The sequence below is a fragment of the Electrophorus electricus genome, chromosome 17 (assembly GCF_013358815.1).
Source record: "Electrophorus electricus isolate fEleEle1 chromosome 17, fEleEle1.pri, whole genome shotgun sequence".
Classification (NCBI taxonomy): domain Eukaryota; kingdom Metazoa; phylum Chordata; class Actinopteri; order Gymnotiformes; family Gymnotidae; genus Electrophorus; species Electrophorus electricus.
Genome location: NC_049551.1, coordinates 10,557,827 through 10,585,457, shown reverse-complemented (window position 1 = coordinate 10,585,457; position 27,631 = coordinate 10,557,827). Strand labels below are relative to the sequence as shown.

At 39.6% G+C, this 27,631-nt stretch overlaps 1 protein-coding gene across 1 annotated transcript; it reads right to left on the bottom strand.

The window, feature by feature from the left end:
- Positions 1–722: 722 nt before the first annotated feature.
- On the bottom strand, positions 723–27,631 carry cxadr (CXADR Ig-like cell adhesion molecule). The gene is made up of 7 exons (XM_027007044.2): positions 27,449–27,631; positions 12,925–13,094; positions 8,771–8,975; positions 6,461–6,616; positions 6,184–6,306; positions 5,819–5,957; positions 723–4,196 (listed from the first exon to the last, which is right to left on the bottom strand). Exons 1-7 carry the CDS (start codon positions 27,510–27,512, stop codon positions 3,923–3,925), a joined length of 1,131 nt encoding a protein of 376 aa, XP_026862845.2. The 5' UTR covers positions 27,513–27,631; the 3' UTR covers positions 723–3,922.

Genomic DNA, 27,631 nt, shown 5'->3' with positions numbered 1-27,631 from the left:
ATCAAACTTCTCGTTCTTTTGTTACTTTCAGTGTATTTTTGCCTTACTCTCTATTTATACCTATTTGGCAGTGCCCGCTCTCAAAGATGCACGAGCTCGCAATGCGTCATGCCTCGTATTTTAAAAAGGCTCCATGTGATGAAACACTCCTTTCGCTAAAGGTAATATAAGCCCTGTATGTTTGGACCCGAAATGACTGATATATGCTACTAACCCTCAATCAACTCAACGAGAAAGGGAAGCGTCTTCTACCAAAGGACAACCAGACATTCAGCAAAAAAACAAAACAAACAAAAACCCAAAACTCCAGTGGAAAATGAGGTTGTCACTTTAATTTGGAAAACTACCATATACAAAAACAATTAATTAGTTGTAGTTCAGCCACTGATACCCCATCCTAAAATGCCTTGCTTCTAAAATCAACTTGTTTTGCAGTAACTGACTCACTCATGAAACCACCCAAGGTCAAAGACTTCATGCAGTCAGCAGGCAGCTTCATCAGCCACTAGTGCCTACATGGCATTCTGATTAATTGCTATCATTATGTAGTTCAGGAGTGGCCTTACCTGGAGTTAGAGGTGGTTATCAGCATGAGATTAAAATTAAATTACCTTGAAAATGAAACTGCTCTGCTGGAAGACTGCATAAGGTGAAAGTTAAATGGTGAGAGAATAAAAAGGCAGAATAACTTTCTGGTTTATTTTTATTTAAAAATACATCACCAAAAAATGTACACAAAAAGGAGAAAACCAGAAATTAAAAAACTAAAATATCAGTACAGAGGTGAACAGCTATAGGAAATATTAGCAGATGTTTAAATTAGTAGAGATAAGAAATGTACAATTTCCTTTTAAAAGGATCTGTACTGATAACCCGCTCAGTATGTAATTTACAGAAATATACCCTGAAGTAAAATCCAAGCAGAACACACATTCTGTGCCAAGCAAGCATGAGCACAAAGCATCAGTACATCAGTGCTCATAGAGACCCGATTCCATCTCTCTTTATAAAAACTCAAATCAACACCTTTAAGCACATCTTAAATCAGAAAGAATTGGCAAGGCTGCTTTGTAAGAATAGTACCAGCAAAGTGAGTGCTGGGTCAATGGAAGCAATCAAAGCTGTGGTTCTTCACCCTTCTCTCACCAAATGATCATTTTCTTACCTTGTGTTTTACCTTACAGTGCTATCCAGTGTACAGATTTGTACACATACTTCACTGGAAAAATCCTTTCATCATCCAAACAGAATTACAGTAAATATATTTACATAGTCAACAGAAACTCTGCCTACTGGAAAACCATTGACTTTTTTGGAAAATGCTTCTATTTTTGTAAAGACTGAATGAATTTCTAAAAGGACAACAAAACACACACACTGAGGGATTATCAGATTGTGCTTTACTGAATGCCTGTGACTATAAACCTGCCTGGTCAGAGTGTATTTGGTACAACACACCACTACAATAGAGGGTATGCAATGATGTCACTTTTCTGTCAGAATTCCACCCCCGTCAGACTTGGAGGGCAAAACATTTAGGTGTAATGAGGAATGAAAAACAATACTGTGCTTAAATTAAAGGCAGTTTGACTTGACAGCAATCTATCCCAATTAATTATTGATTTCGATTTCAATGCTAGGGAAATACACTACACTGACATTTGGGTCATACTACAAGGCAGGATTTATTGGTGAAATTTAAGTATTTAGGACAAGCATGGATAGTCTGGTAATATATGGATAGGTTTGTACAAACATTTATATTACAGCTTGTATTTGAAAAACCTTACCTAACTAGGCCTACTTTGCACCTCACAATGCCACTCAATAATGTTATGTATTTATGCAGATAAAACAACTTCTCCAATGTTACCATTAAATCTAATGTACAAAATATCTTGGGGTCACTGAGTACTTTAATTTTTCCTTGTTCCAAGTATAACTTCCAATTCTAGTTATCTGGCTAGTTGTCTAGACTGGGCATGTCTTGATAGCAAACATGGTCATCTTTACTTTAGCTTCCGGCACTCTGTAAAAAGATAGCTCCGAATTCTTCCTGAATCTATTTGTACAGTCTATTGCACAACAGGTTTCATACATTAGATCTTTTTTCCTGGCATTCAAACTAAACGCCAATGCTGCCACTGTCTTTTTGCCACTTGGTGGGCATAGTCACAGTGACTAACATGTCATGTGCATAGCCTATAAAACAACACTAACACATGAGGTTATGAACAGCACTGCTACTTCTAGATTTACTAGTAGGTTTTCAGATGCAACTGTACAAGTAGTCAGAAGATAATAACTAGCCACAAGTTAAAGACTAGTTAACTGGTCAGTGGTTGTTTTAACAAATTAATACACAGTCAGGAGGACCTAATTAGCATAAAGTAACTCTCATCCCTACAGTTATAATCTCAGTCTAAACTAGTCTCTGTCCAAATTAGTAGTTTAACATTGTTATAAAGTTGTTAGTTAAGGAGTTAGAAACTAAACAGAACTTAATACTTGTGTTGTGTGATACCCAATAACCAGCAGGGGAAAAAAGGCACCAGAAGCGAGCCAGGTAGGTCACCATCTGCTTACAAATGAGCTATGCTAAATGTGTTAGGGTAACCTTATACTGAGGGCTGTGTAAGGGTTGGAGAAACCCTATGCTCTGAGTGTTAGGGTTAAGGGAACCCTATGATGACTGTTACAGAAATCCTACAATGAGAGTTGGGACTGATGAATTCTGAAATGTTTGCTGTAAGCACAAACAAAACCACAAAAGCTCTTGTGTATGAGATTTCTGAGGGACTTTGTTACAGGTATCAATAGTATTCTATATGGAGATGCCTTCTGGACTTTTCACACTTGGTTACAGAGTCACTTGAACAAACAAAATACTGTAGTGATACATTTTGTGTGTTGGTTACAGCTTTCCCCCATAAACATTTCATATACCGTCATATAAAGTGTAAAACAAATTTATGACACCCACTCACCCTCATACTCCCACAGATGCACAAAGATATTGAGGTGACTCTTTTCAGGTTTGGGTAACATGGCTCTAGAATCAGAAGCTTCATGGACCATCCTGTTGAGGGCATCTTGTCTGAGACTTTTAAAACCATTAAATTCAACTTCAGCCTTCAATTATCCATAATGTACACCATGAGTTGGAATGGGATCACAAGCAAATCCAAGCAAAAATTAACTAACAGGTGACCAGAAATTAACGGTGACCAGTCAAGTTGTTAATCACTATGGCACACCTCAAGAGCTCTCAGGCACTGAAAGATGAAAAAGTAAAAAAAAAACAATAATAATTTCTATATAAGGGGGAAAGTTTAGTCTATTAGTGTTTCTATCTATGATGATGTGTCACACGGTAAACCTACAAAACTGAGCAGATGGCAACATAAAACCTATAGGAGAATATTTTCTTAATTAAGATTTTAACTTGGGGGGGAGAAAACTGGAAAAAGCTAAAGTCTTAAATGGCATTTGAAGAGGATTAAACTGATTTGGACTGAACATTCTAATCCCAATTGTTGGATTTCAATCTAGCAGTGCAATACAGACTGCTGCAGAAACAAGGTTCATGATCTGCATCAGTTAAATCTTTAGTTTTATTGCTGGAATAAATGTAATTTCACAGGCAAAGGCAGAGTCTGATCAGTTAGAGTATCTCTCACTAGACACTTAAAAAGAAAAAGGTAATGCATACAATTTACAATGCAGAACTGAGTGTGTCCACCTTCATATATCTGAGCATTGAGTCCTAGGACTTTCTGTATCCATGTCAGCTGAACTTCTGGAAGTAAAATCATGTTTCAGCAAGAGTTCAGAGAAGCTCACTGTGGGGGAATGGCAGTGGCTATTTGGTGTGTTTACGCTGGCAGCACCGTCACTGGCCGTCTCCTACACCCACGCTGCCCTACACAATAGATCCATCTCTGTTCTGTGCTGGGACCATGACAGGAACTGCCCCCATACGGCTGAGGTTGGGTCCAGCCATTCTGCTGGGTGGGGGCAGTGGCGCATGGCTGGGTGGCTGGTCGTATTCCTCGGAGGGGACCTTGTCATACTGGGCCTTGGAGTACTCATGGAGGTTGGAGGGGGACATGGAGCCCAGAGAGGAGCGCTGGCTGCCAGCACTGGCAAAGCTACGTGCTGTGGAGATCCGGCTCTTAGGAGGGGGCACATCCTCTCTGTGTGTGGAAGGAGGAAGAAACTGTTTTAGTTTGTTTCTGTGTTTTGTTAGGGAATTTCCAATTTCAGCGCCTCAGATAGACAGACATAGAATCCTCACCAGGCTACAAACACCAAATGCTGCTTTAGGAAATCATTTCTGAAATTCCTTAATGCTATTGTGAACCTATGAGACTGTCCAACCAAAGAACAGGGATTGACAACGCAAACAGATGATCCTATTTACATAGCCAGTATCTCAGATTTAAAAGCTACATCTACAAAAGAAAATCCCTCACATCTGAAGTCTACCACCACCAGTAAAATTAGGTATATACGCTTTATTTACATGGCTGAGTTGGTGGCATAGTGACATCTGCTGACTTATCATCAGTATGCCATGTGATCCTACACAATTTGATCAAGTAGCCTAACTGGTTGTTTAGAGCTGCTCTTCATATTATACTTGCTAAAGGTGTACTGCTCAAAAGTCAAAATAACTGGGCTAAAAAAATGCTCTATGGTCTGACACTTTCTCAAAACTGACAATCTCGTGTGTTTCATGGGGAAATAAAAAGTTAACATGATTAAATTACTTCAATATTTACTGTCAGTCTTTTTGCACATTTATATTTAAAAGGTTAAAATTACTGAAGAATAGTACATACTCATGCAAAATGGATGATCGATGTTTACATACTGAAGATTTATCTGTATGTATCTGATTGTTACACATTTGGTATGATCACAGCATCTTTGAGTGTAAAAATGCTACAGTGAAGAGAAACCCATAATCTCTACAATTATTGTAAGAAAACCTAAATTAATTTAATAAAATTTGAATTTTAATAAAAATGATTTTGCAGTCTCTTCACCTTTTCTGCACTCCAGCAAGGAGCTTCACACCGATAATCAGACAGGAACAGATTTAAAACGGCTAGATCTGGCACGGGACGCAAGTAAAGCAACTTGTAAACAGCCCGTGTAAGAATACGTAAGAATGTGACTGATATTCCAGCCAAACCACTCACAGTCCCTCCAAATTAACAAGCAATCAGCAGCAATAATCCAACCTAAAGTACAATAAAGGGGGAGAGAGGGCTGGAGCTGAGACAGGCTCCTGTGGATAATCCCCTTTGTCCCAATCAGGATAAGGGAGCACAGAGCTCAGACAGCACAGCATCCTAGGAAAGCCAAGCAGAGACCCAGCGGGGGCTGACCCCATAACGCCTCTCAACACCATACACCCAGACAGGGAGTAGGCAGCTGGGGGGTGCAGGCATAGAAGACGAAGGTTGGAGGAAAGGGGGCGGTGGGGCAAGCAGGAGGGGGCAGGGCAGCATAGATTACTGAACAAACAAAATTGTGCAGAAGAGATTAGAGCAGCTGCTTTTACTTAGAGGAGAATGGAGAGAAAAACAACTGATGGAGCAGCTCAGCAAGCTCTTGCTTTTTGCAGTGATGTGAAGGGACAGGTATGGAAGAGAAAGCTGTGATTTGAGGAAAATATAAAAATCTGAACAAATCAGAAATGGGCCTGGTGACTTGTCCCCATTTGTGTCAAAAGCTGTTTGTGCTTCACTGCTACTGAGAAATGTGTAATATGGGACTGTGCCGTTACAAACATGAGAGGACCAAATACCTGATCTCATAGGAGATTTCCTTCTCATACTTCTTCCTGTGGCGGGCACGACAACAACAGAACAGGATGAGGGCAATTAGGAGAAGGAGCAACAGCACACCGATCACTGAACCTGCTATGATACCAGCAGTGTTGGGTTCTGGGGATAAAGAGAGAAATAGAACAGACAGACAGACAGAGAGTGTTACTCCTTTTATGGTTTTATAAACCACAGATTGCTATTTCAAAGCACTGTAATATGATTAGTTCTAATCCTAAAGCCTGATTATAGATATGCAGAAACAAAGATGAAAGCTTTGGAGGAACAATGGCTGGTGGAAGGAAATCAGTTTTATTAGGTAGTGTTTAGTTGAGTGTTGACTCACGTTGTATGACTTTGAGCTGCAGCACACACTCGTCTGTGCCCACCCGGTTCTTGGCAGTACAGCGGTATGTTCCAGATATCGCCTCACTAGCATTACGCATGCTGATTGTACCCGATGCAGGATCTGAGAGACAGAACAGTTTCAGTCCAGGCATGCTCTTTTAGAATAAGCCTAAAGTCAATACAAAAATCTCCAAAAACTTTTTTTTCCAAAAACAAAAGTTTCAAGGTAGGGGTATGGGTGTGTGTGTGTGTGTGTGTGTGTGTGTGTGTGTCACCTGTAACAGCAGTTGCTGGAAGTAGTTTATTTCCACTGATTCTGTCCCAAATGTACTGTAGTGGACTAGTGCCATCACTGGACTTGCATTTCAGTACAACATTGTCTCCAATATAAGTAGACCCCTCTGTGGAACACTTGGGTGTAGAGGGACGGACTGTGGAGGGGAAAATGGGCATGATTAGAATTCATTTTTAAAAACAAGAACAAATAAGCCAAGCAAATATTTCCCTCCTAATAGCAAATCTACCCTCCACCCTCCCTCTGGTGGTCAGCATGGAAGAGACAGAGCCACAGACACTGCTCAGCATGTGGGGCAGTACAAGGTTCCTCCACCCCCTCTTATCTAAACCACCCACCCAACTGAAATCCAACACAGCATCAGGAACCATGTTTAAAAGAATGATTAGAGCTGCTATCAGTCAAATAAATTAAAAACTGGGAACTGCAAGCAACAGAGCAGGGAGCTCACAAAGAATAAAGGCTGAAAAGAGGGAAGGAGAAGACTTATAGGAAACACACACAGAGAGAGAGAGAGAGAGAGAGAGAGAGAGAGAGAGAGAGAGCGAGAGAGAGAGCGAGAGAGAGAGCGAGAGAGAGAGCGAGAGAGAGAGAGAGAGAGAGAGAGAGAGAGAGAGAGAGAGAGAGAGAGAGAGAGAGAGAGAATGAATACACACGGGCTCCAGTATGAGTAATAGCAAACAGACTTTCCTTTTTCTTGGCAGGAGATGAAATGGGAATTCAAAAAGCAAACAATGAGCTAAATTAAAGACAGGCCTCCAATCTGGTGGACAGAGGCAAGCACCTTGCAAGGGGATGGGGGTGGAGATGGAGCGAAGCACGATAAGGATGAGAGTAAACGTTATTAGTTCCAGTCCCCTGGCTGAGTGCCAGGAATGCAAGCCAATGCTGTAATGACGTCACCACAGGCTGGTAAAAACAGCAGACTCATAGTAGGCTATGCTACTAGAGTACTATCCTATCCAGTTTCTGGTATTGTTCTAAATACAAATGGACTTTGTGTGGCAAAATCTGTAGGAAAGAATTCTAGAAATAAATTACATATATATGCTTTGAATTCTACTGCCTGTTACACAATCCTTAACCCTATTGTAATCGTAACCATAGTGGATAGAACCCTAAATCTGAGAAACCCTAATCTTATCCCTACACTGGTGAAACCCTAACTCAAAACCTATTTTGATGAAACCCTAACCCAAACAGAATAATGATGGTGCATTTTTTATTCTTTAGAATATGCTAGACTACAATGTACTGTGTAGGTATGTATCCCCGTAATTGTTCAGACTAAAGGACCAAATCATTAAAAAGCCAATACTATGGCACTTTTTTTAGTAGATAAAAGTGTCACTAAATATAAAAAGGTCTTCATGTGATGACCAGCTCACTATCTCATGCACCAGGCTTTATACTTTGGAGTATAGGTCCTTCAGTGCCAAGGCCTCCACACTTTCAAACTCTCTGCAATTTTTTTTCTTTCTTGATTTTCAAATCTGGTCTAAAGACTTTTCATTTTCATAAACATTTCCTTTCCTCCTTTGTGTCTCTCCTTTCTTGTGACCTTGGGCTTGTTAAAAGTGCTATATAAATGTTATTTATTGTTGTTGTTATTATTATTATTATTATGTTGATGAAGACAGGTCTCCATGGGGCGACGCTGTCCTTGGGCAGATTTACTGAGGCTGTTTGACAGACACACACAGCCAGACAGCATCTGTTCTGAATGAGTCCCTAGACTCAAAGGAGACATTAGAATGGGCAATGAAGGGAGGAGTAGCACACACCTGCATTCAGCATTGCCCCCATGGGCTACAGAGCCCAGTCTATCAATGTTCTTCCACCTGTCTTACTCTGGTGGAAGCCAAACAATAAGAGTACACCTGATGTCCATCTGTCTTCCAGAGACCAAGATTGTCTATATTTTCAACCTCTGCCAAAAGGCCATTTTTCTTAACCAATGTTCTAACTAGTCCAGAACCTAAGGCTACACTAGTTTACAAGATATACATGTCTGGAAACCAGCTGTTAAAAAACAAAACAGACATAACTAGGATTAACCAGCATTTTCACATTTCTAACATAAATCCAGTATGTTTGATAACATGTACAATTTTCTGTGATCTCAAAAAGAAATAACAGAAAAACTTAGATGCTCTTCCGTGGAAGATCATTATGATGTCCACACCAATGCATCATGGCAAACTGCAGCTGTGAGTATTTAAGAACTCCTGCACAAAGGATGGCGTGACACTGGATCCATCCATCACACCACTGCTTCTGGTGAACTAACCCATAACGGTGAGCAGCACCTTCCTACTGCCAATGCCAGGTGCCTTCTTCACTTTACACTGGTAAGTGCCTGTGTCAGATGCTTGAAGCGTCAAGAGGTTAATGGAGGCGTCGCCTTTCTTAGGATCAGAGCTGTTGAAGTGAACTCTGCCTTTCAGAGCAGGGTAATAGTCGTCATAGGCTCGGTCACCTGAGTACAAGATTATCTGGGGGGGGGGGGAGGGAGAGAGAGAGCGAGCGAGCGCGAGAGAGAGAGAGAGAGAGAGAGAGAGAGAGAGAGAGAGAGAGAGAGAGAGAGAGAGAGAGAGAGAGAGAGAAAATCATCAAAAGGGCATTTAACAATTTAAAATTAGAAACACCACCACAACAGCAAAGTTTCATCTTATGGAAGCTACTCTGGTAAAATGTCATGTTTATGTAACCAGCATGGTCACAAGATGTTAATAACTTGCATTTAGTACATTTAGCACAAATTTGCATTTAGTAGTGACAACATGGACTTAAGTACATAAAGTAGTGAGACAATCATAATAGGTTTTAAGCCTTATTCGTCTAAGATTACTTTCAATATGCGGTGGTGGGGTAACAATCTAATGTAAATAATTACCACTCTTCCTCAGGGGTTTTAGCCCTGTCTGAAAACAATAGTTCGGTTATTTCATGGACCAATACAGAAAGAATCAAGCACCTACTATAAATGACCAGTAAGAATAACCCCAGGTAATCCCATCAGAATTGCTTTGTTCATAATGGCTATAGACAGACAGACAAAATGTTGAATATTTCATACAACAATAATATTTTGTAGTTATGACCATTCAAAGCTATGTATTGTGTGTAAATTTTGATTTCTTAACCTGTGCAAAATCGGCCATAAATATGCAAATAGCATAAATAGATGTCCTATGGTAAAATTGCATCACCCCTCCTCACCAATTAAAACTAATCCCGTCTTAACAGGGCTTTCGACTGCTTATACTTTACTAAATTTTGCTAGAATGATAAAAAGTCAAGAATAACGGTCTTCTCAATTTATTTTTTATCCTTTGCACAGCACTCTAACTAGCACAAATAATTTAAATGTTTTATAAATAAGTCTTACTTATAATTGGATCATTAGTGACAGAACTCCCCCCACCCCGACTGTTTATTAAATGTCAAATTCTACAGATCTGTTTATCCTAAAAAAAAAAAAAAAATAAATTAAAAAAAAAAAAAATCAGCATCAAAATTACAAATACAGAAGATTTTAGTCTGAGACTGAATTGAAATGAAAACAGCTCATATGAGTTGGGATTTGAGATGAGAAAGAAGATAAATGATACAGGTAGCATGTCTCTGTGCATGTGTCCAGGTATGAGCACATGAGTGCATGCATGCAGAATAAGGTGTGAAGCCATACCTGCCAAGCCTGGGCATATCTGTATTGTCACAGAGCAGACAGGCTAGTCTATGCCCCCTGGAGTGGATTTCTCAAAACTTTAAAGAAATATCCAAGTCTAAAGCTTGAAGGGACAAGAAATAAAGTCCCACATGGTAGCAAATCCCACGGTGTAAAATTAACATATAAAAAAGTCCAACACAGGCAGCACTACAGACAAGGTTGCAGCTCAGATGTTGGGAACGAGTCCCAAGATGAATTTCTGTATACATCCCGATTAAAAGTGAACATTCACTTGCAGTACGGAGTGTATCCAAAGCCTTAAGAAAATAACTTTACAGCATAAGCTTCTAAAGGCAGATTTATTAGAACTCCAGAAAGAGAAACTGTAAACAGTGCAGGGACATTTATCAATGGCATTATTGTGCATGTCATCTGACTGTAGTCACTAAAAACAGCATGAAGGACGGGGTATACGCACTTTCAAATAAGCATGCAGGTGTGTGTGTCTTACATGTGTCATTATTTTGCATGTGAGTGTGCACACTGATGTAGGAGATACTGGATGTCGGTATAAGAAAGTAGATGGAGAGGCCTGTATTGCTTCATTTGAAATGCAAAGCAGAACTGAGTTACCTAAGCATTGCTGATGACAGAATAACATTAAGGAATTCTCCAACATGTCCACCATTACTCTGCTCATTTATGGTGTGATTTATTAGAGTCAAAAAAATAATAGTGTGTTCATGTTGGCTTCTGCGATCCATTTGTCATTATTCGCCCATTGAGGCACTGTGCCAAACCACAGTTCACAGCCATTTATGACAAGGGAGTAGAAATTCTAATGCTTAAATTCTAACTCCCAGAGGATTTGTGTGTGGGATTTCTGAACTCACTCATCAGTGGCATTCCACAAAAAGCCCAATCACTCAGTTCAGTACTCCACAAAGAGATCTGAAACTGTTTGAGTTCAAGGCAGAATTCTGCTTTCACCTTCTGCAAAGATGTTTAAGGTCTTACTGAATCCTAGAGAGGTACTTGACAGAAAAAGAAGAAAAAGCACACCATGTTTGGAACTAGGGCTATAACTGTACTGATCTTATTTTTACCATGGTAAAAAAGCAACATTGTAGGTTCTTTTTCCTCTCTACACCTGCTCTTTTATTAATAACATCATCTCAAGGATTCTCCTACCACTGCCATACTGATGATATCCGACTAATGTGGTCTCTTCCACCTTCTGACCCGCATGTTTGGGTAACATTTAACAATGGTTGGCAGCCCACCACTTAAAGCTGAAATCCAGCTAGACCATGCAACTGGTCCTCTCAGGTATCTTGTCATGTCTTTAGAGAGCTCCTTGGTTACTCAGTACAAGAATGCAAGAAACATTGGTGTAATTGTGGATGACCAGTTGTGGTTCCCAACTATAGTCGCAAACTTGACACTGCCTTACAGGTTTCTCCTCTTCAACATTCAGAGAATTCATCCTTTTCTTTCTAGTGCTTGTTCAATCTCTTGTCATCTCCAGCTCACGCCTAAAAACATACCATCACTGGCTTCCTGAAGCTCCTTACATCAGATTTAAAACCCTGATGCTTACCTCCAAAAGCTAAAAACAGACATACTCCTTCCTGTTTGACAGTAATGGTCAAAACTTTCAAGCTTCAAGTACAGCCTGGCTTCACCCACCATCCTTCAAGATTCATTGAAGACAATCATCAAGACACTTCTCTGTCCTGGCACCCACTTGATGGAATGAACTCCCACTGGCTGTCTACCAGTCCTTTGCTGTCTTCATATGCCAAACTCATCTCTCATCAAAAGACTCATCTCTTTGAAAAAGCAGATGAATGTAATCCAAGTATGCACTTGTAGGAATGTTTTATATCAGGTCTTAGAAGACTGTCTTGTCCATTAATTGCACTCAAATTGTCTTGTATTTAGTAGCCCTGTATTCTATTCTACCACCTAGGTTTCAGTCCTGACTCTTATTTCTAGAAATATTTTGGTTTAAAATTATTTTTGGACTAATTTAACTGTACAAGCTAAGGATACTTTTCTAATTAAATAAACTGTGATTTATTTAAGTCTTTCTGAATAAGAGCACCTGCTACATGGCATACATGTAAGAGTAATTGTAATGATGCCTCAGATTGATAAAGCACTAAAGGAATAATGGGAAGTGTTTGATCCACTGTGCCTTGAAAAACAAAATAGGTCTACGCATTTAACTTTTAAATTTAAATAAAAACAAAACATAAAAAAAAAAAAAAAAAAAAAAAAAAAAAAGAAGTATCAGGCTAACCTAACTCCCAAAACGACAAGGGCTACATGATTTCCAACTTGAGTCCAACAGCAACAAAACTGAAAATAGCTGCATCCTTACCTGTTGACATTTCTTTAATATGGTATCGAAAAACAGGAGGCGGCCTCTCTGACATGTCACACTCAACAGCGTTTCCTTGTACGCAAACATTAAATACAGCTAACACAGAAACCCACTACAGTCTGCTGATATTTATCTGCTTAGCATTAGCATAGTGAAAGAAAGAACAGAAATGTCAGTCTGGGCTTTATTTGGTTATCACCTAGCCATATGCTGGGCTGGACCTTGGGTCAAACCTTGGGCTGGACCTTGTCTGAGAAGCTAAACACCAACATTACCACCACAGATAAAGCCAGATTAAATGCTAATAATTGTGTACAACGCTAACATTGAAAAACAGCCTCTCTTCCGCCTATACGCTCTTACCCAGGCATGCCAGACTTACCACTTTCTCTTCTCTCTGGTTGTCAGAAGGCTGAAGACTCCATTCGATGTCCAGGGGTCCTGCGTCCTGAGTGGCAAGGCTAAACTGGCAGTCCAGTTTCACACTCCCACCACTGGCCATCTCTATAGAAGTGGGTCCTGTGGAGGTGATCTGTAGCCCATGCACTGCACCTACATACACAGTCACAGTACAATTTGTCACAGAGTGCATTGAACTGTATTGTTAGCAATGGCACAAAACTCTGCTAAAGCCAAACTCACTTTTTGTACTGAACAGCTATAATGAGACTTGGGTTATATCCTGATTTTAGAAGTGTTTTCAGGCAAACAAATGGAGGAGGACAACAGCAAGCTGCCTGTAACCTATAAGAATCAGTCAGCAGTTGGCACAGTAGCCGATTACAGCTTGGAAAAATATGCACTCATGTAGCGATGGCTGAACACACATCATCATAGATTAACATTCTACAGTCTACCATTCTTAGAACCCACAATACACAGCAGTGACTCTCTCAGGCCCACCCATATGAAGTTTTATCAAAGTGTATGCTTGTGTGGATGTGGGTAACAAAAGTATTTCAAAGCCAGTATGCTTTCAATTTACTTTCATTTTCAATGTGCAATGAAAAAGAATTTAAAGGTAAAATAAAAGTGCTCTATTAATAACGCTCTTTGACTTTTTATGTCACGGCGAGTTTCAGGGAGGCGGCTCCGTTTATAAAGCATGACAACAATGCACACCTGAAACCTCTGGAACCTGAATATCCAGTTTCAAACGTACTGGAGATATTCACAACAGGATTAGCTCATGGCACAAAGTGATCAAAAGATGCCAAAACAAGCGTGATACTCTCACTATTTGTTTGGCTGCTGACGGGCGTAAGGTCTGAAGGCTGCGAGGAAGAAGAAGAGGTGTAGTCAAGTCTAAATCGAATCCTATCTGAGGGTTACAACACAGCTGTCTGTGAAGGTCTCTTAAGGGAACCTTGCCATGGGCAGGGGCATTTCTAGCATTTGAAAACATCTGGAGCTAGTCAGGAGCTCCAAAGGTGTCCTCCCCCTAAGTTGGACATTCACATCTTATATATGGATCTTCTCATGCTTTTTGAAGATCACAACCTTAGACCTTTATCAACATAGCTCAAGCCTTGCTTAATAAATTATATTAGCTACCTATTAATTACTACGACTTTTATTTGCCAGTACTCGTCAGGTACAGGAATCTGCTTTTGTGATAGTCCACATACTACACCGCAGACAGGAATAAATGCACAAGGCTTGGGGAAAGAATGTACAGTATGGAGCCAACACATTAAAATTAGGGACAAATATGCAAATAAAAGGGTAAGCATGACTCAGTTAACAGTAAATAGATTTCTGTGTGTAAAGTGAATTCAAATGTACAGCATGCAAGTTGTGGTTGTGTAAACATGACAGTAGTACAGGCTGTATTAGGTGCTTCAGTAGTGATTAAAAATCAATGTTTTTCATCCTGACTGTTTTCAGGGAAGGATGGTAGACAGATGATGCATAGACTATATCCTCACATTATAAAAACACATTTATTCCAATGTCTTGCATATTATTTTCTTATCAAAATGCACGTTTTGTGCATTGTTTACTTATATATATTAATATAATCTTCATTCAGTAAAATTACTAACCCGAGGTTCTCCAACTGTGAATTTCAAAAATGCATTATCTCCCTAGAAAAAGTAGCACAGCATAAAAGTCTTCAATGAAACATTTCTGTTAAAGAGGGACATCACTGGTTTAAATAAACTTTATAATGAACTAAACAATTTCTCCTTACAGAATGGATAACTTTCATTGGCTTAGTAAGCCATTTTGTGGCAAGCTTTTGTATGCTATGAAGAAAAACAAAAGCATCCTACATATATCTACTTTTAGTTTCAGAAACTGGCCTACATGGTTCTCTCTTCAGTTGTTCTGTAGGATTGCTTGTTAATCAAATATTTTTTGCCACCTCCTTTCTGATCACAGCTCATATTTAAAAAGGGACATATAAATATCCCATTTACACAAGCTAACATTTCCCTGGGGTTTTAATAGAATGTCTACGTCACGCTCAAAATACTACAAGGATCAACCACCATAGCATCTTTTTCACCATTTCAAAACAGCCCAGTTCATAATAACCAGTTTGAGTGATAAATCGATGATAAATTATAAGCAAAGGCAACCCAACCTCTCTTCTGCGTGAACCCTGGAAGAAACATTGCTGCTAGAGAAAACAGCAGTGCAACCATGTGTGTCTGAACTGGGGTCAGACTCTGACTTTGCTCTGATGTCAGTTCTGTGGTCACTCTAGTAGTGACACATACGAACATACATAGTTACACACTGCAAAGTGCTCCCAGTTGCTAAATTACAGATGGGCGTGCTTTACAATATGTTAATTTCGCAAACACTGCTTATCTGAGGTGAACATAACTAAAATTGTAACTTTTAATATTAACTTGTTGAAAAGATGAAGTTCCTCTTAGAGACATTCAACTAATAAACTAATAGTGTTAACATTACTGTGGATCCTGCAGGAAGTAAACAAACTTTTCTTGAGGATGACAACGCTTGGAAATTGCCAATTCATTCAATATCCTTCTAGAGCCTGAATAAAACGGGTAGCTGTCTGCTCATCTGCCTGTGTCTATGCTATTAGAATCTGCAATCATCTAATCCAGAACAGGACTAGAACTCTCAATGGCTGAGCTCGCTCCCAATTCAGCAGGGCACTTGCAGAGCCCTGGGTGGGAGCACAGCCAAGTGTGACCTTGCATTTACCAGGACACAGCTCAGTAAGTCGGACTGCGACTGAGAAAGAACAGACATAAGATACTGCTCAGTTCACTGCCTTCACATTACTAGTAAGACACACACTGAGCAAATTCACACATTTTTAAATTCCAAAGGTATATATTTAACACTTACAAATGGCAAAATAAAGCTGAACCTAAATCAATTAGCAGGGGAGCACATAGGACACAGAAAAGCTATGTAACTTAATACTGAAGTCCTCCTTTATAGTAAGGACAAGTGCTCTCCCATCACTTAAACCAGAAGATATGTAGATAGATTAAAACTGGTTTGTTATTATAAGTAATAATAATAATAATAATCATAATGTATTATGAGAAGTTAAAATGTAACCATTTTCAGTGCTTTTGCAATGTTGTATTTTGTACAGTCATGCCAATAAAGCCACACTGACTTGACAGAGAGAGGAGAGAGAGAGAGAGCAAGAGAGAGTGCAAGAGAGAGTGCAAGAGAGAGTGCAAGAGCGCATGCGTGCGCGAGAGAGAGAGAGAGAGAGAGAGAGAGAGAGAGAGAGTTACAAATCTATACATTATGGATAATGTTTGGATGTGTGGAGGCAAAGACAGATAAGACTAGAGGGAGCACAGTTTGTGTAGTGGAGAATAATAACCCAGCCTTTACAAGACGTAACAGCACACACAACCTATGACTGAGCACTGGGTCAGTAGTCACCACCACAGCAAGAAAGTTACAATGGCACCAAACAGCATAAAGTTGCATGGATAATACCAATGGAATTAAAGACAGGTGGAAGATGGTATACTTAGAACACCAGGCTAGAACACAGGCTGTTCAAGGCCAGGTGTTGTGGAGCATTCCCACAGAGGCTATTCAGTAACAGCTTGCGCGCACTGAGCAAAGGTGTTGGGTAATGACCACCTGGGGATGACAAAGACACCAATTTCATCTTCTTAGGGAAACAGTGATGAAATGAAGATAACAATCCAGGTAGAAAGGAGGGAAAAGCTAGGTGTGTGCTACTGTTTTGTCTCCACAACTGCCTGTCACTCACACACACACACACACACACACACACACACACACACACACACACACACACACACTCTCAGCAATGTATAGCCTGCTAACGTGGCCCAATCAGAGGTTACAATTCCAGGCCCAAACAGAGCGCAGGCCACAAATTATAGGGCCAGTCAGACCACTAAACAGTGACCGTGCGTAACAGCACGCGCGCACACAGCGATGACGCCATAAATTTCTCTACTCACAATGACCTTCTCCAATTCAAGCATACACACGCGCACACACATGCACGCATACATGCAGCCTTTCAGAGGACAATTATATGCGAGGGTCAGAAACCAAGTAGCCTACTAGACAAAGACAAATGTCTTATTAGCACATGCTCACACACATGCTCACACACACTTCCCCATTGTCAAAATACCCTCATTAACATTCAAGCTGGCTCAGGCATGAGGATTTCAAAAGCAGTTACAAGTAACATTTTAATGTTTTAAAGTATACAATATGAACAATTTAAACATTTGTTTATTTAATTTAGCATCAGTGCATGGATCCTTTAAATGATTCGTGTGTGATGATCTCCAGCTGCCAATGACCCCACTCTAACACCAGGCAGTCCCGTCACTAGTCTTGTGCTTTTTTTCCTGGATTCTTTTGTCCCACCTCCCTCATTCCTCGTCTCTATCCCTCACTCCTGCACATGTGCGCTCCCTTCTCCTGAACCTCTCCTCCTTTTCTCTCTCCCTCCCCTTCATGTGCGCGCCTCCTGTCTGAGTCCTGGTCTCTCTCTGGCCCTCTCTGCTCCAATGAGGGCTTCGTTCCCCTGGGGGGCGGGGGTGTCTGAACTACACAATGAGCAGACACTCCTGTCTCCTGGCAACAGATCCTCCTGAGAATGCTGCTGGGGCACTTCAGAGAGAAAGAAAGTGAGAAAGGGAGGGCAGGAGACAGGGAAGATAACACTGAGGCTAAACTGGGGGACGAAAAACTCTGATATGGGGGTGTGAAAAAAAAGCGCTGAATCAGGGAATGCGGAGGGGGGATTTAACTATTTAAATCCCCTGACATGAAGACAATGGCAGCTGCAGTTCAGACAAAAGGCATAAAGCACATTTATGTCTGCAGTAAAATCACCATTACATTTTTTTTTTTAAATAATCAAAGCCAAAAAGCAGCAATTGATAGAAGCACTGCAGATCGCTACCTGAGTAGCTCTTCAGTTCATTTTAAATAGTTGGGGACAAAATGCATCTCAAGTGCAAGGCAATTTTTTTTTTCAGTCCTGTACATTAGTCTACATAAAGCTTTTTCATGGTTTGCATTTTACCATATGCCATTAGTGGTACTTGGAATGAAACAGCGTTTAGATGGAAAATGTTTCAAATGAAAAAAGCATTAAGAAAAATGGAAAAAACCGTCAAGCAGCTTAAAGAAAAAGACTATTAAAAATCAGCGAAGGTCATGGGGACATAATACTTGTTTCCAGTGAGGAGGGGCCACCAGAACTGCAGAGTGCTGCGTTTTCTAACAGATGGACCTGTGACAACTTTCATATGAAACAAAATTTAAACAAAACAGTGCATTGAGTTCTGCTCTCGGCCCATTTCACTCTCCAGTTTCATCTCATGCCCTTTCCTCATTGCCAAATTATTACTCATACATTTACTGCATGTAAAATACTCTCCTATGACTAACAAAGGTCTTGGGGAATTAAGCTTGACCTACTCTTTTCCACTGTAATCACTTTGAAGTGGGCTACCACTAAGGCCTAGCGCACACTACAGGATTTCTAAAATTAAAAGTAATCTTGAAGACACGAGGCTCCATACATAATGACAAATTTCACAGATTTTTATCCATAACAAAACTGCCAATTAAGTGGCTTCATGTTGCTATAAATACAATGACCAACTTGTTTTCTCTCACTTATGGAGTTCACACACTAGTGCTTTTTTCCGCTTGCTCTGAAGTTCAATACATTTGGTGAAGTGTGAAAACAGTTTTCAAGCCCGGGAGCGGTTCAGAGTAGTGAACTCTGGTCCTTCTGAAACCGACGGTCTGGGGTTCGCTTCTAGCAAGCTCTGGAGTGGAAGCTCTCTGCTTCCCGCTCCTGGTGCCGTGTGTCAGGATGCATGATTAGATTGTTTTGTAATGTGACTGCGTTGACTTATCACTATATTACTTCCCTTTTCAAGTTTGGTATATTTTCTGAGTAAACAAATGCTTACTGTCCAGATAAAATGTGTAAATCTATTTATTTTTCTCAGGTACTTAGAAGTTTTGCACAATTCTGCAGAGTATATTTTACATGAAGAAAAAAAAAATCTATATACGCAAAATGCAACAAAAAAAATCATCTTGTATGAGAATGGCTCCTTGTTTGCAGGTGCTCCTGTATGGTGAAATTCCATACATCCCAAAAGCGCTGTTCCTTGCTGCCCGATAATAAAAAGCAGCAAACGAATAAAGCTTCTTTCTACCACTTTACGAACCTTCATGCAGAATAGCGACACATGTAATTGTCTAATCGATCCACAGTTTGGATAGAGATCTAGTGCATGTCCTGGCTGCAGACTCAAGTATTCAGGACAAGTGTGAAAATGCCCTTAGTCTAAAGCTGCATTCCATTCCACAGGATCCCCAAGAACTGCCATTATATTCCCTACACACTAATAATGTGATATGGGTCAAAGGAACTGGAGTCGATTAAATCCCTTAATCCGGAGTGTCCTCCAATGCCATCACACAGAAGACATTATACACATCACAAATGTTTCTTCTCTTGACAGTTGAACAATTAGAAACTTTATTTGATAATGTGACTAGACTGAACTGTATTTAAGCAAGAGCAACCCTATATTTTGCACATAAAATGAACATCTGGTTGATGCTGTCTAAACAGCTTACTATAGCCAATATTTATTTCAGGATCACTAACTAGGTAAAGGTTCATTTTCCAGCTGATTTGGCAACTTTTCTGAACAGGTAAATCACTGAATTTAACAAAAGATATTAAAATATGTATAAAATATTAAAAGCACATACGCACATATGTGAACTCTGACATATTCCCATTTATGAGCCAGCCTGCAGGCTTAGCACACCAGAAGATTGACTAGACATGCAATGACTGATGCGTAAATCATGTCAGTTTCCTGCATAAAATGTTACGCACAACTGTCTGCACAGATTGAAGTTCCATTACAACTGAACATTTCACCCCTTACAGTTTGGAATCTCCCTTGAAATGGCCAAATTCCTTGAGTAATCCACTTTGCAAGGAACTACTAGGTTGACTGGAATGCACTTCAAGTTTAAAGTAGTTTTTCATTTCAAACTAAAAAGGCCTAAGAAAACTAAAAAGGCCCAAGATCTGTTATTTGAAAGTCAGAGGCCTCAGGTTTAGCTTTTTTAGACTCTGTTATACAACTCTACAGACTGACCTTACAGTCTTAGACATAAAAAATGTCTGGTTAGATGCTCATGCACAGGGGAAATGGTTCACACTGCTGGTATTAATAACATTAATTGGGAAGGAACCGCAATATATAGCCTGCTAATGTGACCCAATCAGAGCACAGGCCACCCTGAATGAGTAAAAGCGCACACACAGTGATGACACCATAAATTTCTCCATTCACACTGACCTTCCCTAATTCAAGCCCCCACACAGCCTTTCAGCAAGAAATCGTGTGTAAGGGTCAGAAACCATGTAGCCTACTCGACAGATGTTTTATTAGCATGTAAACTCAGAGCTACTAGAGGAACTTTTTTTTTTCCTAATACCTGTACATGAGAAGGGGAATGCACACACTGAAACAAACACACAAAAGCAGGCAGGCAGGCAGGCACACACACACCTGCCAGGTTCTCACCAATGTCTTTGATGTTAGATGGGCCCTACAGCTTAAACTGAATCCATGAAAATAATTCTAGAAAATCCTCTCTAGAAAGGCAGCACTCAATTACGGATTAGCGGCTGTAACGTTCTGTTAGTTGCACAAGGCTCAGTGCCAAAATCATTACTGCCATTTCCCAAAGCATCTGCTGCCTTACACAATCATGACTTCTCACACCTCCACAGTTCTAAAGCTTTGGGGGATAAAACTAGTTTATGTTCAAAACAGTAGATGTTTCAATCACATCATCTTTAACAACAGTACACTGCAGTTACTCCTTGAAATTGAATTCAGATATTTATAAAGGCAACAGAACTATAATTTGATTTTTTAATTTTATTTCCAATCTTAATTTACACCATATCTCAGCGAGACATTACTGATGGTTTATCATTTGCACATGTGGCAAGATCCAACGTTTTCTCATCTCCTTAACCCTTGTTCAGAAATTCATAGCTATAGAATGTAAACTGCACTATCCGCATTTTGCAAAATACAGCTGAACCAAAATCACAAACTCAGGTAGTGGCCATTTCAGCAGAGCCAAGGCAGAGGAGCACGGCATGGTCAGGAGTTCCAGGCTAAAGCCCGCCTCCACCCCCCCACCCCTCTCTTTTACAGACACAGCCACAGGCACGCACATGTACACAAACACGGCAGAATGCAGATTCAGTAAGTTTCTCCTCCTCCTTGAGGCAGAGTGTGTTTCAGCACAGATAACACTGTGGGGTTGAGATGAATTAAACCCCCACACAGTCAAACCTACTCGTGTGTGAAGAGAACACATCTCACATCTACACTCTTTAGTGTCAGTCTTCTGTCACCCGTTTCATTCAGTCAAGCAGAAAGGGAAGGTGTTTGAGAGTCTGAAAGAGTAGAGCTATCCCAGCAGTCCCTGTTACACCGGTGTATGTGAGTTATCTACCTGTAGGCAAGACCTCTGTATTTCTCACAGGTGGCAGGGACTCTGTGCTGACTATGAAGGCAGGATCTGTTAGACTGAGCTGTAGTTTGCTCACTCTAAAAATACACTCCAACCTGAATCCCCAACATATAGCTAAAACAGTGTTTGCAGTTACAAACATTCTCAAATACATCTGTTTAAAAACATTCTGCAATACCCAATATTACAACAAGCCAAAGGAGAGAAAATATGGCATACATTGCTAGTCATATTTTCCATGAATTCAGAAACATTCTTAAGCATTTCAATAAACCCACTACTGGCTTGTATGTGACCAAAGGCTGTCAATCAGAATGGAAGGCCCACACTCAAATTTTATCAATCCCTTTCTGCTCATTTAATGGAATTTAGAAGGGGAATGTTTTTCAGATGAGAGTATCAAATTGATCTACACCTACACTGTTCAAATTTAACCAGCTCTTTGGTATGGAATTTTTGAGGCATGGAATGATACATACTGCCATTTTCTGAGAGTCTCATTTGTGTCTATTTAAAAAGCCTAATAAACATGAGTCAAGAGGATCACAGAAAGCATGAAGTGACTAAATATATTCTACAAGGAACACCCTTTTATAATCTATTTCTTAAGGAACACCCTTTAAAAAAATGTCTGCGGTCACAAAAAGAGCCAGTGAGAGTGCAGTCACCAAGAAATGTAATCAAAACGCAGTGTACTCACATGTATTTAAACAGCAACACTGCAAAAGCCCTCCAGCGAGGAAGAGAGTAAAGGGCTAAATATAAAGGAGAAGCCACACCTTAATTTCTAGCACTTCATTGAGGTCAGGGGGTGTTAAAGATGACACCGATCTGATACCACATATGAGAAGTGGATCAATATCAGCAATAAATGCTGGATCAGATATTGGGAGAAACATTATCCAAAACAGTCACAAATACATCTTGAAAATAACATAGCAAGTTGCATTGTAACAGGCAGGTTTGTTTTTGTTTGAATAGCCAGGTTGAAAATAGCACTGCAGTACTTTGTAGCAATGTGGCACAAGTACACGATAACAGCCAGGTTAGTTACAGCACAATTTACACGTTGAGACTGCTGTAGAATTTTTCACATTAACAATTATAACTATTGCAATCAAATACAAGTAGCAATGCACGCATGTGATGACTTGCAATGCCATCATGTAGTTGTGATAATCCAGTGTGGGGGAACAGGTTATTTGCCTTCTAGGGAGAGCAATTAAACAAGACAGTAATAGCCAGCCTCTTAGCGCTGTTCACAGAGACCAACAGTGATTTATTTATTAATCCATTCTTTCAAAAACAACAACAACAACAACAACAACAACAAAACAAGTAATGTTTCTGGTTTGGACCTGAGGGCATATTCAGGGTCTGGGAAAGGAGAAAGAATAGCAGAAACCTGACACAAACAGAGCTGGAGAGGTGAGTTGAAAGAACAGCAGAAAGAAGTAAAGCACTCACCTTCTGTAAATTCATGAAAAAGTGAGAAAGCTGCTGAGTTTGCCATTAGCCTGCTGAGATGGACTGGAACATTTGATTAAGAAGCCAGAGAACTACTCTGCTAAAAAGTACAGTGCACGGGGAGTACTATACATCTGAGAAAAACACAGGTGATGCCTAAGACAATGGAAGGAAAACAATCTCGCACGCAAAAAACCCTCTTAACTCCAATCCAAGTTCCTTCCCAGCCACTGAACCTCAGCTCTGCTGTGGTTTTTAATTAAAATGATCATATTGGATATTGATATGAAGTGATATTGAATGTATGTACAGAAAAATTGGTATCATGTCACCTCTTGTGTGTGATGTGCATGTCTGCACAGTCATGTGTGCTAGAGAGAAATAACGTTAAAAATACAGAGAGGAGAGCAGATACGAAGACCTTGTATTTATAATTACATTATGATGGGGTTAAGAAGTAAGGAGCCCGCTGCTCCTTCACTAGATTCATTTCCTCTATCTTTAACCCTTCAAAGTGACATACACATCCCTAGAGCCAATGGGGAGAGTGGTAAGGACAGATGTGAGATACTAGAATGAACAGCTAGGTAAAAGCAGCAAGAGACGTGACAATAGATTCCACCCTGAAAATATTGGTTTCAAGCACTTGCTTATTCATGAGGCTAATGAATCATCTTTTGTTATACTACACACAACTCCTTAGAGTCAGAGTCCAGGTTCTTATTCTAAAAAGAGGGTGGGAAGAGTGATTTTATTTATATTTTTATATCTATATCTCTCATATCTATCTATCTATATCTATCTATCTATATATATATATATATATATATATATATATATATATATATATATATATATCTATAGAGAGAGAGAGAGAGAGAGAGAGTGTAAGCTCTGAGAGACAAGGAGAAGAAGCTGTTTGCTAATGGTTATATCAGACAGCACTTCTACAGAAGTGTCACACTTGCTCAGCCACAGACAGACAGATATATACTTGCCTGCCTGGACTCCCCTCACATCCCAAACCCTTAGATCACTCATCATGCTATATATAAATCACAGAAAGGGCCACTGGGAGAACAAAGCAGCTTTGTGTTAACTGCCTGCTTCAATCAGGCCACAGCCTACTTATTCAGTATGAAGTTAAGAGAAAAGCAAGTTTACATCAGCTTTAATTGTAATAGAATATTATCGTGTTGCAGGACATATACAGACAGAAAAAAAAGAGACAGTCAAAGCCCTTCTCTGTGAACACATCCCAAGGCCAGGTTCCCCAGGTCTCCTAGCAACAATTTCCAGGCAGGGGCCCTAGAGTAAGCATTCGGATCAGGTAACAGCAACATAGGTTCACTGAAGTACTGAAAGCAACCAAGCTTGCGCATGTGCACGCGCACACACACAGTGCTTACAGTGGGCTAGTAGATATACTCTGCTCCCACTTGAAAGGAGCAGGCCCAAGAGGGAGAGACAGTAATGAACAATGAAAACATTACGCTAAACCACAGACAAGAATGCTGATCACAATAAACCCAACAAGTATAAAGCAATAACACACACACACAAGCAGAAAAGGTCAAATTCGAGATAGACAACCATCCTTTCTGCTCACTCATTCTTACTTAGACTTTTTTTTATTTATATTTTTTATATTTATATTTATTTTCTCATGGACTCACCCCTGCTTCAACTATTCTACTCACTCACAAAGCCACTCAATACTGTAAACATGACAGACTGCTGACAGACCAACTACAGCAGAGAACATGGCCTAGTATGAGCTAACATTTCATGAATGATCTAAAATAATAATCAGGATTATATCCAGATAGAGACATTATCCACATACAAATACAGGTGTAAAAGCACCCAAGCAACATTTAAAAGAGATTTTTTCAAATCTCTTCAGGTGGTGGTGTGACATGCATTTTAGCCCGATGTTATTGTAGTGTAAATGCATCTGTCTCTCTATGCCACATTTAACAAACAAAACCCTACCCTAGACAGTACGTCACATTGAACATGATCCATGACCATGAAGGGGTTCTGATACACTCACACATGTCTTCATTCTCTCACCCACTGATCTGTCCAGCACAGCAAGTGTCACCTGGTTATGCTAATTAATACAGGGGTACCTCTGTATTAAGCACCATAAACAGTCTTGTTAACATCAACTACAAGAGCTTGTGCCTTCCTATAAGCTTAAAAGGAAGGCACACCACCATGCAAAATATCAAGTTTGAGTCAGCAACAGCAACCAAGTTTTGCATAAAGGAAATGCAGAAAACAAGGAAAACACGGGTAGTTGGATAAGTGCTGAGTTACACAGAAGGTGCTACATTAGCAATCAGACGTCAAAGTGACTAACCAAAGATACTTTTACTACCAAGCATAAATGTGGTTAAAATTGTATCAAGACGTAATCTACGAAACGGACAGGTGTAAACAGGGTCATGCATTTAATTCTGCTTTGTATTATGAGCTTTTACACCTGATCAAAACCAACAACCAGAAGGTAAATGATATCAGACATGAGGTACTTTCTGTAAATTAATTAAAAACTACAAGTTATTTATTCTAGTGTAAATTTCACTAGAAGACCTTGGCATGTCTGGCATAAACAATTTATTACACAGCAATCACATTTACTGTATGAGCAGCCAAAAAAAACTTACTACATTTATTTTAATGATACTGTAATTAGTGCTAATATAACATCTCTACATAATAAAATGTTACCACATATTACAAAAGAGCCAGGAGTGAATGCCAGCTCAAAAGCCAAGCCCTGTTCCCCTCTGACTTCAAAACAAAGGCAGGAATGAAGTATGAAACCAAAGCTCTTCAGAATAACACTCAGGTTTATCAGTAACCAAGGGCACAGAAAGCCAACTGCATGCTCAGTCGCTCACAAACAATGTCACCATCACTGTGTCTCTATGTAAACATTTTGGTTTTCCTTCATTCTTTTTCAACTTATTGAACCTTTGTTTTCAATGTGTTTGTGTGTTGTGAAGCACACAAGCTCAGTAAACCATTAACCACAGCTGATACTAGCAGCTTCACCTACAGGTTTCTCAGCAGAGGGGGAGGAAGCAACCAATCTCAATGTAAATACCTCTTAATCTTTCACTCCATTACTCAAACTCCTCCCTCTTCATTTTTTTCTATAACTCTCTCCCTCTCAAAACTGAAGGCTGAGGCAAAAACTTTTCATTTATCACAAATTCTAGACCTAAACTAATCAATAGTCAATGAACAATCAAATGTTCATGCAGTTTGTAAAAATAATTTGTCTGTTAAAAATCAATGAGGAATTCTAAAATAATAATACAGGTTTCCAGTAAGTGTGATGTAAAACTCATGAGTATGCAATACTCACTGCGCGCGCGCGCACACACACACACACACACACACACACACACGACGTTTTCCAGTAAAGAGCACAGTAAAACTACAAATCACAACAAAAAAAAATAAAATAAAAAATGCCTGTTGAGTAGAGTCTTAAGTAGAGGTTTCTCTCGAGGGAGGGACAGAAATTAGCATACATGTTATTTGGCAGACTGGATGAAACTTCACTCGGTAAGGCGCAACAGTCTATTGTATTGACTAGCTACTACCTACAATTCAACAAAATACAATTCTAGTAACAGTTTAAAAAAAAAAACCTCCCTTTATGTAGGACCAAATTAAAGATAATGCGTTCTGGATTTATTCACTTAGTGTTGACTAATAGATTGGATGGGTAAAAAAAACCAAAAAAAACCCCTTTTCCTTCTCCGCAAAGAGGAAATCGTCTGTATCGTGTTAGGGAAAACACCAACCAAACACCATGCCAAGGGATATGTTCACTAGCTATCTAACTAAACATTATCCATCAACTTTCAAAACGATAATCAATTTACCAAAAGATATGATCATATCCACACTTAACAAAAAATAAAGCAACTATTTAATATGGAATAACTGGTGCTTATAGGATTTCGATGATACGTTATTTATCTAGTGAACTAGCTAGCTAGGTTAGGTAACTAGGAATCTTTCATCTTTCAAGTGAGCAGCGTAACAATTTTTTTAGTTCTTTCTAAAAGTGATTAAGACTTAGAAAAGCCTACTTGCCTAACTAGCTAAATAAATACAACAAAATAAACGGTAAAAAAAAAAAAAAAAAAGTCAGACAGATAGGTAGAACAAACATCACTCCAACACTCCTTATTACTTGAGAACGGCAAAGGCGAAACAAGTTTACGAAAAAATATTTGAGCGAAAACCTAACGCATTTTAAACAAACGACATCCTAGACTCTAGTTAGCAAAACAGCTAGGTAGCTAGCTAAGCTAGCTCTATGGATCAACTTTAGCTCCTATCTTTGTTAACGGTAACCTACGTACCTGAGATGACAATCATAAAAATGTAACATAAACGCGGCGATTTCAGATCCATTCCTGCGGTCATATCACTCGATTCCTGTCCTGATGCAGACAGAAGTAATTAGATAGCCAGCTAACTTTTTTTTTTTTCGGACTCGAGCGTATTCCCGTGAAACCGTCTCGCTCATCAAACTCCGATTGCTG

Coding starts and splice junctions, on each gene's coding strand:
- cxadr (XM_027007044.2), bottom strand. CDS start 27,512: ATGACCGCAGGAATGGATCTGAAATCGCCGCGTTTATGTTACATTTTT. Junction 6,617..8,770: donor GGTGCTGCTCACCGTTATGG/GTTAGTTCACCA, acceptor TCCCCTCCACAG/TCCGTCCCTCTACACCCAAG. Junction 4,197..5,818: donor GAAATCTCCTATGAGATCAG/GTATTTGGTCCT, acceptor TTCCACACACAG/AGAGGATGTGCCCCCTCCTA.